The 16,349-nt window shown below is 57.2% G+C and overlaps 1 protein-coding gene across 1 annotated transcript; it reads right to left on the bottom strand.

Moving 5' to 3' along the window:
• Positions 1-698: 698 nt before the first annotated feature.
• Positions 699-4,986, bottom strand: STMN1 (stathmin 1). Its single transcript, XM_065697753.1, has 5 exons — positions 4,908-4,986; positions 3,485-3,555; positions 2,594-2,766; positions 1,596-1,787; positions 699-1,212 (listed from the first exon to the last, which is right to left on the bottom strand). The coding sequence occupies exons 2-5, from the start codon at positions 3,495-3,497 to the stop codon at positions 1,144-1,146; spliced, it is 447 nt and encodes a 148-aa protein (XP_065553825.1). The 5' UTR covers positions 3,498-3,555; positions 4,908-4,986; the 3' UTR covers positions 699-1,143.
• Positions 4,987-16,349: the final 11,363 nt, after the last annotated feature.

The raw sequence follows: 16,349 nt of genomic DNA, 5'->3' as shown, positions 1-16,349 counted from the left end.
GTGTTCATACCCCAGCTGCAACCTTGCCTCCTCCACAGAGGAGCATGAGCCCCTACAGATGTGCTTCGGGGAAGGGTTTGGGGTGTTTTTAAGACAGCTGTACACTGCAACTTCGTACCCAACCCACCCAAAAAGCATCCTTCCTCAGAGCACAAGTGCAGTCATACCCATTCCTCACACACCAGAACAGACACACATCCTTGCACGCAGGAGTTAAGCTCCAGCCTGGGGCACAGTGTGCTGGCCCAAGGCATCTGGCACACACCAAAACAACTCTTGGCCACACCACCATTGTCAATGGGGCAGGCAGAGGATCCCAGCCCAGAACAAGCTCCTGCCTTCCATGCTCTGACACCGCAGGATGCAGGACACAAGTCACCATTGAATAGAACAAGTCATCTTCTAGCAACGCTCATCAAAAGCGGGCTCGGATCAGTCATGTGGTAACAAGGACTCATTTGTTGAAGCATCAGCACCCAAAGGGAGGTGGCTCTGAACTCCTTTGGACAAAAACACACAACAGCTGACGCCTGCCGAGGTGTCCAGACAAAGCTCTGATTGTAGAATGAAGACAATGGGAGTGCTCTAGGAAAGGCAGCAGCACGGCCATGGCTGTGAGGACCCTTCCACCCAGCACTGGGAGCCTGCTGCCCACCTCAGCCAACCCGTCTGGTTTCTCATGCCATTTGCAGAAGTCATTCTCGTAACAGCACTGTGCAGCTTTATTTAGTCACTCAGTTACAGCAGTATTTTAGCAGACTGGGACAGAGTCAGATTTTTGAAGTGTAACATATTTAGCATGGAACAGTATATTTTACTTATTCCTTTCACAAACGTCTTACAGAGCTGATACAGTACTAGCCATCAACCCAGCAGCAAGCGCGCTGGAGTAGAAAAGGATGCAACAAGAAGATAGCTACACTGGAAAGACAACACTTTAGAAAAAGTGAAACATGGAAGGTCTCTCCTCTAGCCCCCAAGCAAAGTGTACAGTTTGGATCTAATTTTACAGCTCTACATCAGTTTCTAGAAACTTAAAAGAAAAAAAAACCAGAACCGAAACAAAACCAAAGAGAAAACCACTGGCCAGTACAGTCTTTGGATATTTAGAGGAGGGGGAGAGAGTCAGTTTCCAGAATGAAGTCAGTCGGTTTCAGCCTCACCAGGGTCTTTGCCTTCTTTGTTCTTTCTAACCTCTTCAATATGCTTGTCCTGCAAGACAACAGCAAGGAGCGGTTAGCTGCCCAGGCCTGGACAGGCAGGCTCCAGGCTGGCACGGCAAGCTCCAGCTTGCTTCCCATAGCAACCTGCGAGCCCGGGTTACTGACACCAGCTCCAGGCTGAAGCTGTGTAAGAGAGCAGGGAGATGCTGCTCCAACTCCATCCATTCCCTCTCCCCCAGGAGGAGGATTTCTGCAGTCTTCTGCAGATTTCACGTTCCAAGATGACACCAGCACAGAGCCACCACGTTCTATGCCTACAGATTCATAGCACCCCCCTCACCTGGCCATTTACTTGGCTTTATTTAAGCAGGATTTGAAGTAAGGAGCATGGATAAGCTCGCTCCCAAAGGGGAACTGGGACTCCACACCCACCTTCTCCCTCAAGCGCTCCAGTTTAGCGGCCATTTGTGCCTCACGGTTTTCTTTGTTAGCTTCCATTTTGTGGGTCAGCTTCTCCTCTGCCATTTTGCTGAAGTTGTTGTTTTCCTCAATGGCTTTCTGCAGCACCTCCTTCTCGTGCTCCCGCTTCTCAGCCAGCTGCTTCAGGACTTCTGCTTCATGAGACTAATGAAACAGAGGAGGGGTGCTTGGACATGAGAGAGGAACCACACAGACCGCTACAGCTGCGCTGCTCACAGCTCCCAGGAGGAGGATTTGCTGCTGGTTTACGACAGCACAACTTTGATACAGGACCAAGCTCCCTGGTGCTCCCCTACCCACAGGGCCCATATTTCACCATCACAACCTCCCACAAGACTTCAGTTTCTGTTGTGACACACACGTTTTGTTAAATGGGGGGCTTTTTTGGGGGGGGGGGGGGAACTTTCTCAAGTATTAACACTGATGGATCTTTCCTAGAAGATTCTCACTTCTCAGAACGGTGAATCTCTGTGATTTGGGTCATACAGGAGGTGCTTCCATTCGTAAGCCTCTACATATTCAAGAGCTCCAAGCTACATCTCAACAACAAGATCTTGCACCAAGTTCGACACTGTATTCACACGCCTTCTCATTGCACATTCACCACTACGTTCCCTAGGGGGAAATGGATCTTACTATGTTAAAGACCAGAGAACACTTCATCCTGAAAGCACAACCCCTCTCAACTACGCATTTTCTCTCCCATTTTTTCAAGTGACCATTCAAGATTGCTTTGGGAACAAAGCTGGAGCTTTGCAGACCGTAACAAAGGTTCCCAAAAGCCTCAGAGATTCCAAAGTAGTTCAATGAATACTCCATTGACCATGATACAAATTGAGAATCACTTGTCCCACACATCCAATTAGCAGTAATTTCAAAAGCCAAACAAAAAGCAAAACTACTTGCCCAGACTCCTTGAGCAGGGCTCACTTAGGCTGATTCAAGTTTACCTTGCGCCTCTCTTCTGCTGCTTCCAATTTCTTCTGGATCTCCTCCAATGACACATCCTTCTTCTTTGGGGGAGAAAGAGGGAATTCTGGAACAGCTTCTTTTGAGCGGGGACTCAGTATCAGCTCAAATGCCTGCCCAGAGGCACGCTTTTCCAGTTCCTTCACTTGAATATCTAGGGACATGATGGGGGGACAAAGCAGCAGAACGATATTTTAAGCCAGAAACTGAACAACAGCCTCCAAGCACTCGGTACCACAAAGGCCACCTAAGGAAGCAGTTAGCATGGGAGCCAATGCTCTAGTTGTAAGCAGCAGCATCACCATCCAAAACCATGGCAGGCAATTTTGTTTGCAGTTTTTCATCATGCATTTATGCTACCCAAGCACCTGACATTTGATTTTAGCCTTTAATATCCCGGGCCATGAAAACAAGATTATCCCCATTGCCAATGAAAATTCACCCATTCTCCAATGAGAAGTTTAAGGAGGTTTCAAGGTGTCTGCCTAAAGACCTGACACAAGGTTTCAGAGAACCATACAAGCCAGCCTTCTCTCTTCAAACACCTATGAGGAGACACATCAGGCCCTGGCATGGTGTCAGCTGTACCAGCACACCAGCTTTGATCACCAAGATGATCGTCAGCTCTGTTCACAGAGCAGATGGCATGCAGCTGAGCTGAAGCCCATCTGCTACCAGCCTCCTCCGAGAGGGCTTTCGTTATGCTGTCACAAGCACCCGGTTCCAACAGCTTCTCCAAAGCAGCCTCGAGATGGGTGAAAACCCCAGTGACAACGCTTGATTTTACTAGATTGTATTTTTTAAATCATTTCGGAGGAAACTGAGAGGAAAAAAAACCAACGTCAGCGCATTTAGTGCATAATATCACATACCAGAAGTAGCCATGACCAAGAAAATATGACTCCAGAAACCAACTCTGCAAGAACGCCAATCAGTTGGAGTCCTAGATAACAAAGAAAGACGCTTTTGAATAGCGAGTACATGAATTTCATCTATCTCCTAATAAAAATGGTTCAGCACAATCAGACCCGCTGAACAAAAGACAGCTAATGCAGTCAGTAATCCCGGTGCGGGAGGCTGATGTACATGAACAGCAGAGAGGTTCCCCATCACGGGTGCTGCGGGATCTATGGGTACGGCTGCAGTGGGGCGGTTTCAGTCCCCGTTCGCTCCCCCGTGATTAGGAAACGCAAACAAAGGCTCCCGTCGGGCCGCTCGTTCAGCGGCGGCCACGCCGCGGTGCTGCGCAGGGCGGGTGCCCGGCAGGGCGGCACAGCCGCGCCGAGCTCCTTTACACCGCTGGACGGGTCGGGAGCGCGCACACGGACGCGAGACCAGAGCCACAGCGCGCGTTAACCCCGCGGGGCCGCTCCGGCCCCAGCCGCCGCCGAGGCGCGGCCCCGCGCGTGTGCGCGCTCTCGACACCGCCCGGCCTCCCGACGGCACCGCCCCCCGCTCCGCCGGCAGCCAATGGGAGCCGAGCCCGAGGCCCCGCCCGCGCCTTCCCAACCGCACCGAATTCAAACCGCCGGGGAGGCACGGGGCGCGCGCGCGCGCGATCCCGCGGGCGCGGGGGGCTCGAGGGAGGGCGGGGCCAACGGCAACATCCGGGCACCTGCCGCCCCCCGCCGCAGGTGCGGGCCCCACGCCCCACCCCGAGGCGAGGGGAACGGGGACAGACGGGGCTGGGGGGGGGGGGGCGCGACCCCCGCACCGGGACCCCCGCAGCGCCCCTCGCACGCGGGGCTCAGCCGCGGGGACCCGAGCGCGGTAGCGCCGGCGCGCCCCGCCCGGGCGCCGCCCCTTCCCCACTGACAATGGCGGGGCCCTGTCACGGAGGGGAGGGGAGGGGGCGCCGGCGCCGCGAGCAGGGCGTCGCCCCTCGCAGCCTCGCCCGCTCCCGGGACAAAAGACCCCGCGCTGCGCGCCGGGAGCGGGCCCGGCCGCGGGCGCCCCCCGCCCATTGTCTCCCTTCCCTTTGTCACCGCGGCGCCCGAGGAGCGGGGGGGGCGCCGGGAGGGGGGGACGGGGACGCGACCCCCGCCCTCAGAACGGACAAAAGCGGCGGACGCGGCGCCCCTTCCCCAGGCGCCCTCAAACGGCTGCAGCCCCGCTGCGGTCCCCCCCCTCCTCCTCCTCCTCCTGACCCCCATCCTCAGCGCCCCTCCGCTGCGGCACCGCCGCCCGCTCCCTCGGAGCGCCCAGGGCTCCGTGCGCCCCCGGCACCCAGGGGCCGCGCCCGCCCGCTCCGCTGCCGGGGTCCCGGTGCCGCCGCCGCCGCCGCCGCGCACCCACCTGCCCGCGCCGCCGCTCCGGCCGCACTCCGCTCCCGCCCGCCGCGCCGCGCACAAAAGCGCCAAACAATGGCACGTGACCCGCCCCGCCCCGCCGCCATTGGCCGAGCGCGGCGGCACGTGCCGCCCGACGGGGGGCTGGCGGGGGAGACTGAGGGGGGGAATGCGAGCCCACTCCCCGCCGCCCGGTGCATGCCGGGAAGTGTAGTCCCGCTCTCGAGCGGGCGGGGGGAGAGGCCCCGGGTGGGGGTGGGGGAGGGGGGAGGGGGCAGAGACCCCCGGGGCCTGCGCGGGGGGTGCGGGGTCCCGCAGCTGCGCCCACCCCCCCCCCCCCGTGCTCCCCGCCCCCCGCACGCGGCGGCTCCGGGGACTCCCTTTGTCTGCTCCACCGCGGAGCCGGGAGCGGGCCCCCGGGGCCGCCCGTCCCGTCGGGGGCTCTGCCAGGAGCGGGGCACCGGGCTCAGAGCCCTCGGTCCCGTCAGGGCCGGCGCTGCTCGGGCACCCGCGGGCCGTGGCCGTGTGCGAGGGCACGGGCGCAGCGCGACCACCCCGTGCCTCCGGGTCACAGCCGCTGCAGAGCAGCCCGAAAGCGGCCCCCGTGGGGCTGGCGGTGCGCCCGCCCCATAGCCTCTGCTGTGCGCTTTGGGGACGCGGCCACCGCCTTGGGGTGACACCAGGGAGTCAAAGCGCATCCACATCACCCGTGTCCGTGTGGGTGCCATGGCATGCACATAACGGCCCTGTAAAGACGATCCACCCTTGTCCCATGGGCTGCGCTGCGAGCGTTCCCCCTTCCAAGATAAGGCTATTGCCGAGCGCAGGGAAGTGGCTCGCATGCAAATACGTTTTTAATGAACCGGCTTCGTTTGTGCATGCTCCATACAAATGACCTGGGCACAATCCCCATGGCAGCCCCGTGCTGCAGCCACTTGAGTTACACCAAGAGTCAACGTGCACAAAGGCAGATGGCCGGAGGACAGCGCACACGTTCTGCTGCAACGCAAGCCCAAAACAACAGCATCCCTACCCTCGATGCTGGAGAAAGGACTTTTCCAAAGGACCCACCCTTCTGCGCACTCGTAAAAACGAGGATTTTGCACCAAAAAAGATAAAATACAAAAATCCCACCTTGCACACGGTTAATATTGTGACAGAACCGCACAAAGCTTTCAAAACAGAGGTTATTTTAAACACTTGCCCTGTTTTTCAGTGATCTGATGTCTATTTCCATGGAAACCACATCCAGCCGCCGAGCTGCTAGAACTGGGAGAGTTTTCTGCTGGAGCGCCTTGCTGGGCATGGGAAGAGCCATTTTCCAGCAGCGTGTTAGAACCTTTCCGCGTGCTTGAAGGGGTTTCAGAGCCCAAATGCTGAGGCTGCTTGGCCCTTCAGGTCATGTCTGGTACAGTCACAGGGCTCCTGGCTCAATAGCAGCGATGGATGTGCATGCAGCACATACAACATGTGTTTTTAAGTGAAACATCTTGAATGCTTGGATTACATTGCATGAAATGCTGCTGGAAGACAAAGCAGCCAAGAGAGCATGCCATCAGCCTCTGGTTTACTTGATTGTTGATTAATTATCGTCTGTGTAGATCAACAGTGTGCTGGATGCTTTAATATTAATGCTTTTTAGTCAAATCAGTGAGCTTATCCTAGGATGATCTCAGCATTTCCCAGAGGAAACAAGGCTTCCTGGGCTCAGGGCGTTCTGTTTGGTACCTGTCTGACTTCCTCCAGTCAGCCCTCGCCCCCTGAGAGACGATGATGAAACATCATTTGCCACCACTGAGGAAGGGATGCAGGCTGCGATAAAACCGGGAATCACGCAGGGGCTGTTCTCCGTGATTTCCATCGTATTTCCTGGGCTTCTCAAAGGGGGAAAAAAAAAAAGAAAGGAAAAAAGGACCTGCATGTAACTTACGTTCCTTTGCAGACTGGCTTTAAAGCCAAACCCATTCCTTTCAGATAAGAACTCTCTGATGTAAAAGGCAACCTGGTTTATTGATGAGAGGCACTGAGCTGGGGTCTGTTCTCAGCTCTGGCGTTTTCCATGCTGAGCCTCTTCAGCAACCCCTTTACAACACCTGCCACGACTGTTTCCAGCTTCAACCCAAACCTTTGAGCATTATTGGGGTACAAAGAGAAGCAGCGGCTCCCGGCAGCTGGGGAGGCACGGAGGCGATCTCGGGTTTGGCTTCCTTGCAAGAGCAGTTTTATTTTGGGACCGTTTCATCAAACCCATTTATCTCTGTGGAATTTATTTTTGTCTGATCTCGAGCAGAATGGAGAATATGAAAAGCTTTTATTTCATTTGCATTTGATTTGTGTTCATCGACACATTTACCGCAGCTCTAAACAGACTCTTCTTTCCAGCAGCGTGTGGCTGTGGCAGGTTTTTTACCTCCTGAATTCCTTATCGCCAACAAAAGCTCTAATTCCAGGTTTTCCAAAGGAAAAGAGCAAGCAGCAGCAGGAGAAGTTTCCTCCATCATGTCACTATTTAGCCCCAAAACAGGGTTTGAGAGGGAAGATACCATTTCAAACCCAGCTCCAACCACATCAGCCAGATGAATTTCTGCATCTTGAGGATAACAAAGGACCACAGCAGAACCTGCAGAAGATATTCCCAGAGCAGGAAGAGCCAAAGGCTCCATAAATGAGGAATGTGTCCTACCCTCAGGATGGATCCGAGCCAGTGATAACAGCACCCACTTAAACCATGGCCCTTGTGCAACCCAAGTCATGCCACAGCTCAGGGGGTGCTCAGGGCCCCTTGGTCCCACACACTGTGCTCTCAGTGGAACAGGTCCATCACAGCCCCATCAGAACACTCCCTGTACGTGTGAATTTAGGACGTGACATGCTCAGATTTAGCATCGAGATTAAAGCGTTTCCTCTCTGTGCTTCTCAAAACATCCCACAAAGAGTCTGACATAACCAGGAGACAACTCAGCCCACAGCAGCTTTGTTAACTTGCAAAAATATTCCATCGCCAATGAGAAAATGTGCTTTCTGAGCGTTAAATTGCCACCCTCAAGCACTCGTGGTGGAAGGACTGACAGCTGTTTGCTCATCACAGAGTATTTGAAAGCACTTTGGTAAGTAATATTAGCAAATATTTGCCAAGATTGGCAACAGGCACTGCATTAGCAAAGTTCATCCTAAAACCAGCAACCCAATACAGTGTTTGACCCCAGTCAATCAGTTGCAGTGATTTAATAAATAACCTGCTAGTGGAGATAGTCATGCAAAAGAAACCTGTTCTCGGCAGCAGAGGGGACGTTTCTTTTTATCCATGTTTCCTTTTATCCACGTTTCCTTTTATCCATGCTTCTTTTTATCCATGTTTCCCAGTCTTTGTATTAACACTCAGACAAGTCTTTCCCCCACCGCAGCCTCCCCCTCTCCACGCCGGCTGTTCCCATGTGCTGCTGCCCGAGAGGCCTCGCATGGTATCAGTGCTGCAGAGGTCTCACTGGCCTCCTGGTTTAATCCAAATGCAGGCGAGGAGCCCACAGAACTGAAGAATAAACCAAGACTTTTGGGGAGACTTTTGGTCTCCCAAAGGTAAGAACTGTGCAAGGAAATTGCTGTTTACAGGAGGTATTTAGGCGGATGCTGTGTTTATGCTGAAAAGCACCATGAAGGAAGTGTTCCCTTCGGAACCAATCTGCACTTGCCAATGAGCTCTTGGAACTGATTTAATTGTTTTCAATCAGGCAGCGAGAGCTGTGAAAACATAAATTAACTGCTTTGGTACTGGGGCAACACGACCCTGAAACGTCACACGCGTGAGCACCTTCCTCCTGGCCACACCAGGATGCTGAACAAGACCTGGGTTGTACCCAGCCTGGCAAAGGAACAGCACAATTCCCTTCCCAGCCTGCTGCATGTTTTTCATTCTTTGTTTCCTAGGAAAGCGATGGAACAACTTGTGCATCTCTGAGTAGCTTTCTCCCCCAGCTTTTAGGTTTGGGAGCCGGTCTCTGTCCCTCCGATAAACATGGATAAGAGCTCAGTGACATGAATTCCACAGATTTCTTGAGAACAGATGGCTGGGGAGCGGCAAGAGTGAGGAAAAGGCTTCAGCACAAGCCCAACTATTATTAGAGCCCAAAGACTTCACACCAACGGGAGCTGTCACAGCCGCTCCCAAGAGCGGGTACAGTTTCAGAGCATGGCACCAGCAGATCCTCCAGGACACCCATGTGCGGTTGTGCTCCCCGGGCACCCCCATCCCAGATCCATGTGGATGCTGGCTCCCACCTCCGCTACATCCAGAAGCACCCAGTGAAAGACCCCGAGATCTCCTCACATTGCTCCCCTTTTTCCCTGCTCCCAAGTGAGCAGGGAGCCTCGCCCCATTTCTCTGCATCCCTGCTGCTTCTCCCTTTCTGCTCCCAACAGGAGCTCACAAATTTGCATTTCCCATATGGAGCACCCGGAGCTCTGCTATTCAAGGAAGCCCATAAACAACTCTGCCGAGGGCTCAAAAATAACTCCGATGCACGGAGCTGCACCTCCCAGTGATAGCAAGTGGCTGGGAGAAAGCACGAGGAAAGGGGTTTTGGGTTGGTGTCGGTTTGTTGCGTGGGAGCCGAGAGGAGAGGCACTAATTAGATCTCAAAGTGTCAGAGTCAGCCGCTCCAGCTGGGATAGAGCAGAGACTGGGATTTTGACAAGCGCATGGAACAGCGATGCCTCGGGAAGCCATGAAATATTCAGCAGCCATAGAAGATTCCAGTAAAGACGTTGGCTTTGGCTCTTTGGAAATGAAGTGGGGGGGGAGAAAAGATGGGTAAAGCTCTAATTGCTCCCCAGTTCCTTGCATTGAAGATACGGATTGGGCTCTACCAGCAGCTCAGCAAGCCTATTGTGCTGGAATACTAACCTGGCATGATATAGTTAAAAATATACCCTGTCAAGACAAAATGTAGCTTGGAAGTGTCACACTGGGAGGAGTTCAGGGATGGAAATCCTCTTAAAGGAATATGACCTCCCCGCTGTCAAATAAACAATATGGATGAGCTTGTTCCCACTCAGAGCAAACGGGAGGATGATGCTCGGTGCAGGGCTCTGAGCTCTTTGCTCTCAAAGCTGTTTCACTGACAAAATCAATGTCAGGGAGCAGGCTTCAGTTATCCTTCAGGGAGCTCCTGGGAGCAGGAGGGGTTGCGGCTCTCAAGAGCCTGGCTTCCTTCAGGCTGATTCCAATCAAAGGCAGGGATTGGAGGCATCCCCCTCTCCTTGCATCCAGCCCCAGGTAACACGGAAGATCCTGACCTGCTCAGTGCCACACCACAGCTCATGTTTTAGGTGCTCTTTCTGGGTGAGATCTGTCCCCCACCGTAACACCACCAGAATAAAACGTGCCTTTCCCACAGCATTTGTGAGCCAAGGGAACAAGCCCCTGTTTTATTATGGCACCTTTTAACTTCAGCCCAGATCCACGCTTCCACCCCTCCGATCTCCTCAGTTCAATAAGCAGCTCCCCTCCCAGCTCCAGCAAGCCTTCTGCGTAAAAATGGGTTAATTCCCACTCCATCCCACTGGCTCTTCACCCACTGCCTGGAATCAGCAGCACCGGCATGAAAACAACACCTGCACCTCACATTTGCTCAGTGTTTGATCCCTCTTTCCCCTGCTAATTGGAGTTCATAGTAGATCAATATATATATTAACAGAAGAAAGAGCAGACACATCCGGTGCAGCGGGGAGCACAGGCAAACAAAGCCAGCCTTTCTGGAGGAAAAGCTCATCCCTGTCTCCTCTGCAATAAACCAGCAAACTGCTGCCGTGCCCTGAAATCCACACCCGGAGAGGCTCCTGTTGTGATTCAGTTTAATTAGAAACAAACCAAACCCCCCCCCAGCCCCAGGCCTTGTGTGATGGATGCTGTCAGAGCTGCTCTCAGGCTGAGGAGATGAAGGCATCCTGAAGCGGGTGGGCTGGGGGGCCCAGTGCCGCTGTGTCCCATGGGATGGGTGCTGACAGTCCCAGCACCTCACCGCACCCCGATCCAGGGTGCAGGCAGGAGAAACAGGGTTAAAAGGGATGATGGGACATGTGGGGTCCCTGCTCTCCCCTCTCATTGGGGTGAAGAGCAGGAGCATCCACAGGGCTGAGCTTCGCTTCCTAAAATGGGGGAAATCTGGAAATTCACCAAACCCCATCCCTCCCATCTGTTTCAGGGTTGTTTTTGGAGTAGTCTGGAACTAGAGAGTCCTCACACAGCCCCTTCTCTCCTCCAGCACCTCAGTTTCCCTTCTCAGCCCTTTTTTCCTCTCTTTATTCAGGAATCATCTCTATGGTCAGTAACAGACGGCTCCAGCCTGAAATGGGGCTTCTGCTGTCAAAACCCCAGTTGTGCCCTCAAAAATACCCTTGCTGCTGCTGGCCGAGAGCACAGGAGCCCTCCTGGCCTGCAGCATCGCACTCTCAAGGCCAGGGGACTCAGCAAGCATCGTGCCTGCAACCCAGCCGGACCCCGAGGGTCTGCCCATGCAGCAGAGCCCCAGTCCTGCCCAGTGACCCAGCCAGGAGGAGCTGGTGCTTGAGGAGGTGACAACATCGATATGAATTCCTTGTGACTCCGAGCGTGGGGGTTTCCAGCTCAGCGCAGCCTGGAAGTTGATGATCTACAGATGATAACTGGTGAACACTCAGATGATACCGATTCACTTTGGGGATGGAGAAGCTTGATCTTTTTCCTTTGGAACTGCACCCAGAGCAAAGTTTCGATTGCCAATGGAAAGCCCAACACATAAATCCAGCGTATACTCACCCATCAAAGGGATCCAAGGAGCCCTGCTCCAGAGAGTGCTGCCTAGGCTGGTAGGAGTGGGGTCAGGATGCACCCGCATCCACACTGGTCCTCAGGGCTGGTCTCGTGGCTGGACACCAGAGCTTGTGCAGCTCTCACTGCCAGCCTGGGCTCAGCTTGGACATTCCTCAGCCATGGTGAACCCAGGCCTTAGTTCTTTCCTGGCACGTACAAAGAACCCCCCCCCCCACACACACACACACACATACACCCCCCCAACAGCGTCCCAGTCATTACAGGGAGGTTTTAGCACATCTCAATTTGCATTAATTAAACCAACGGGGAAGCTGGTTGAGTAAATGAGGGGGTTTTTAAGCAGCAGCAGATGCTGTGGCGGGCTGGAGCCGGTAACTCCAGTTTGCTGCCTGTGTGAGCAGTGGGATGGGGAGGGATCTGCGGGAATCTGGATCTGCTGGAGGGAGGGAGCCGCCGGCAGGGAGAGCAGGGATGGGGAGGGTGGGAAGAAGACTCAGCTCTGAGAAACCAGGAGCGGGTCCCTGCCGGCATCTGGGATTTCAGCCCCGGGCCGGCAGCACGGAAAGCTTTGGAGCCGAAGCCGGTCGGAGCGCAGAGGTTGCTCGGCAGAGATAAGCTGTAGGGAAGAGGAATGCGCCCATTCAGAGCGCAGCCATGGAGCAGGCACGGCTGTGAGGGGAATACAAATGGGCAGCAGGTTCGTGTTTGTTATCACTCTTCAAGCCACCGGGTTGAATATTAAAGCAGCTCGGACACGGAGATGCTCGGCTGGAAGTAAACCCATTCCGATGCACAACCCTCAAACAGGGGACGTGCGGGTGGGTGCCCCCCTGCCATAACGGGGCTGGTGTTTCCTTCCCACTTCCCCGGGAAGCGAACCCCCCTCTGTGAATAAACCACAAGGCACTGATGGATTAAACCCTTGCTGGTTCACTCTCAAAACTGAGCTTCTGCATTGTGAGGACACAGCAGCCAAGAGCTGGTGCTGGTGGCAGAGCCCATACCAGGCTAACCCTTAACTCCTGTGCAGCACAGGCAAGTCCAGAGCAGCACGAGCCACCCCGCAAACCAGGGGTCACTGGCAGCAGGGCACGATGCTCTGCCCCTGCCCATGGCTGGCTTGGGGAACGCGGGCTCTGCCAGAGCTGCCCCAGCCCCTTTCTTTCCAACCTCGCACCAAAGCAATCCAAGCAAGCTGGGATGTGGGGGACTCCTTCCTCGCGTGCTACACCACGGACTCGTGCTGCGTCCTTCAGGCACACTTGGGCTGGAGCAGGTAATGGGGATGTGGCTTCAGGCTGGATTTTAGCGCAGGTGCAGTCCGTGAAGTTGGGAAACGCTCAGAGAGGGCTCCTGCACCACCACATCCCAAGAGAGCAGAGCAGGGCCGATGGTGTCTGCCCTGCCCAAGGGACCCCAAGGCATTTTCGGACTCTCCTCTTTCTTCTGGCAAGGTTTTCCTCCAGAGCACAATGAGGGACAGGTCCTGGGCACAGGAGCCAGCTCTGGGGCAGGGGGCAACAGGGGCAGGCAGAAGGAACCTGCCCAGCGCTGGGATGGGAACAAGCGGCTGCGAGCCTGAGGGATAACGAATGCCAGAGGCACCCTGTGAGCACAGCCCCGAAAGCTTCTGCATGAGAGTCTTGTAGAATTCATAGCCTGTCCCAGCCGTGCCATGACGGGGCCGCTCCCCCGTAGCTGCCATCTCCGATCCCGGCCATGCTCATTCAGGGAGGAAAATGGGATTTGATTTCTGCACCAGTCGCTGTCTCTCAGTGTTAAAATGGGACCTGATGGGCTCTGTCCATCGCCCAAGGCTGCCTACATGACTCATCACATACACCCACTGCATGTCCCCAGCATCTCAGCAGAGCAGTCCTGAGGCTCCCGGGCTGCACGCCCCAGCCTGCTCCCAGGGCTGCAAATGTGCTGTTCTAGATGTAAAACAACTCAAATCAACCAGTCTGGAAGCCTCAAAAGTGCTGTTTTCTTCGTGGTCCTGTTCACAGCAGTCCTTTGTGTCCCTGAGAGCAGAGGAGACATTAATGGATGACCCCTCTGCTGCTGCACCGAGCTGTGTCCTGCCCCTGAGGCCATCCTGGAGCATCAAACAAGGAGGACACAAACAGCTCAGCACCAGTGAGTGAGGTGCTGCTTTTCCATTCCCCTTCCTTCCCTTGGGGAAAGGCTTTGCTGGGCCCTGTGTCACCCACTGTCACTGCCCTGTGTTCCCAGCAGGAATGCCATGCTGGCAGCGGTGGGACAATGACAAAGCAGATGATGTACCAGGAGCCTGGGTGTTCCCAGGGGCAGCATCTCCCATCACAGTGCCAGCGAGGACCCGGGGCAGCATCTCTGGTGGGGTAAATCAGTGCAGCTCCACCAGCTTCAGCCATGGTGGGGATGGCTGAGGACTGGACTCTCCTTTACAAAGTGCCCCTTTGAGGCACTTTGAGGAGCAAGGGGCACTTTGTAAAGGAGAGTCCAGTCCTCAGCCATCCCCACCATGGCTGAAGCGCTCCAACACCTCCGGTGTTACCCAGGAATGTGCTGTAGGCATTTCCACAGTGCCTTATTCCCACCACCACCATGTGCCTGTTTGCAGCACTGTTCTTCACGCTGCAAAACCATGACTGGGGCAGCTGCCCCCATCCCTGTCCCCCCCTGCACCCGGCGATGCTGAGGACTGGGAGGACACTGCAGAGCTGGGGTGGCACTGGGGATGTGTGAGCAAGGGGTCAGTGTGGGGCCCTCTGCCAGCGCCGAGCATCCACGGGAGGACAGGGGGAGACGGGGCCCTGCACCCTCCTAGTGCAGAACTACACCTCCCAGTACGCACCAGGCCCTCGGACTACACATCCCAGCATCCCCAGCCCAACTCTCAGTGCTCCCCCCAGCGCTTTCAGACGCCATCGCAGCCTCCAGTGCTCCCCGGGGGGGGGGTGCTCCCAGTAACCGCCCCAGGGCTCCCCGAGCTCTCGGTTTCTCCGTGTCCCCCATTCCCCCGTCCCCAGCCCCTTCCCTCCGTATTCACCCATGAACCGGGTCGCAGCTCCCAGCCCGCAGCAGCGCGCCCTGCACTGCAGCTCCCGGTGCCACCCGCGGATGCGCGCTACAGCTCCCAGTGCTCCCAGTGCCCCCAGTGCGGGGCGCAACCCCAGGCCCCCATCGCACCGCTCCATGGCCGGGACCCCGCCTCTGTCTGCACCCAGCAGCGTTCCTGTCCCCATGTGCCCCCCAGATCCCCAGAGGTGCCCCCGGGATTCCCGCTGCCCGTCCCCACCTTCCCTGTCCTCAATTAATCCGCTTTCTGCAGCTAAAGCAGCCCTCGGCCCCGTAATCCCCTCCGTGCCCGGGATTAATTCCGTACAGGGCCAGGCCCGGCAGACAAACACCCACAGATCCGGTAAAAACCCATCCGTGCCAAGCAGCCCCACTCCGGCTCCCACTGCGCTCCCCCGGGTGCACGGGGAAACTGAGGCACGGGCTGGGCACGGAATGGGGCCCTGGGGCTGCCACTGCGTGTGGCAGCGGGTCCCACCCGGCTGCTGGGGCAGGGAGAGGGGACCCGGGCCATACCCACCAGCACAGCCCGCCGGGGGGGGGCCCTGCCCTGTGTCGAGCCCAGAGCCCGGTCCCCCCGCAGGCCGAGCCCAGCCACGTCGTTACATCCCTGGGCCCGTCCCGTCTCGCCCGGCCGGCGGGGCAGGGCGGAGGGCGGCTGGCGCGGCCGGGGATGCCGGGGTAGGGCGGGAGCGGCGCGGCGAGCCCCGGCCTGCCCCTGCTGCCCGCGCCAGCTCCCGCAGCGGGGCTCAGCCCCCAGCGCCCCGCAGCGCCCCAGCAGAGCCGCTCCCGCCCCCGACGGGGCCCTGCAGGACACGGGTGTGGGGTCCCGGTTCCGTGGGTGCCCCGGCGCAGAGCGGGGCCCGGCGCTGCTGCTGGCGGCGTTGTCCGCGCTCCCGAGGGGGATTAACCCCGGCCACGCTCCCGCTCGGCCCCCGTCCCAGCCAGGAGCATTCACAGCCGGGTGCGGCCGCTTGCAGCGGGAGAGGCGCGGGGGAGCTGAAGGACCCCGCACCCGAGCACTGGGACCGCCGGGACGGGCGCTCGCCCCCGGGCACCGGCACCGCGGGCGGGCGGCGCAGGGACCCTGCCGAGCTCCCGGTGCGTGGGGATACCCCCCCTTCCCCGCCCCAGTCCCACGTGGGCGCTCTGCGGGAGGCGGGGGGCTGCCAATGGGAAGCCGCCGCAAAAGGATGCTCCGCGGGACACGCCCACGGGGGCCCGGAAAGCCAATGGGAAGTGAATGGGCGGGGCTAAAGGGTGAATGTTGTGGTTACGGGTGGAGCGGGACGCCGTGAAACCGACGCGGGCGGGGGGAGAGAACAAGCCCCGGGGTACGGGACAGGCAGCGCGGGGGTACGGGACAGGCAGCGCGGGGGGCACGGGACAGGCAGCGCGGGGGTACGGGACAGGCAGCGCGGGGGTACGGGACAGGCAGCAGCCCAGGGCACGGTCAGCTCGGCGAGGGGGCTCGCAGGCAGCCTGACACGGGCGCGGGGCAGGCAGCCACGAGCGGGGCAGGCAGCGGAGGTTTCGCACAGGCAGCCGCAGGTTCACGGGGACCGAGCCCAGGCAGAG

Source organism: Lathamus discolor, chromosome 18 (assembly GCF_037157495.1).
Source record: "Lathamus discolor isolate bLatDis1 chromosome 18, bLatDis1.hap1, whole genome shotgun sequence".
NCBI lineage: Eukaryota > Metazoa > Chordata > Aves > Psittaciformes > Psittacidae > Lathamus > Lathamus discolor.
This window is presented reverse-complemented; position numbering and strand designations above follow the sequence as displayed.

Coding starts and splice junctions, on each gene's coding strand:
- STMN1 (XM_065697753.1), bottom strand. Junction 1,788..2,593: donor CAGCAGAAGAGAGGCGCAAG/GTAAACTTGAAT, acceptor CTGTTTCATTAG/TCTCATGAAGCAGAAGTCCT. Junction 1,213..1,595: donor TGGAGCGCTTGAGGGAGAAG/GTGGGTGTGGAG, acceptor GTTGTCTTGCAG/GACAAGCATATTGAAGAGGT.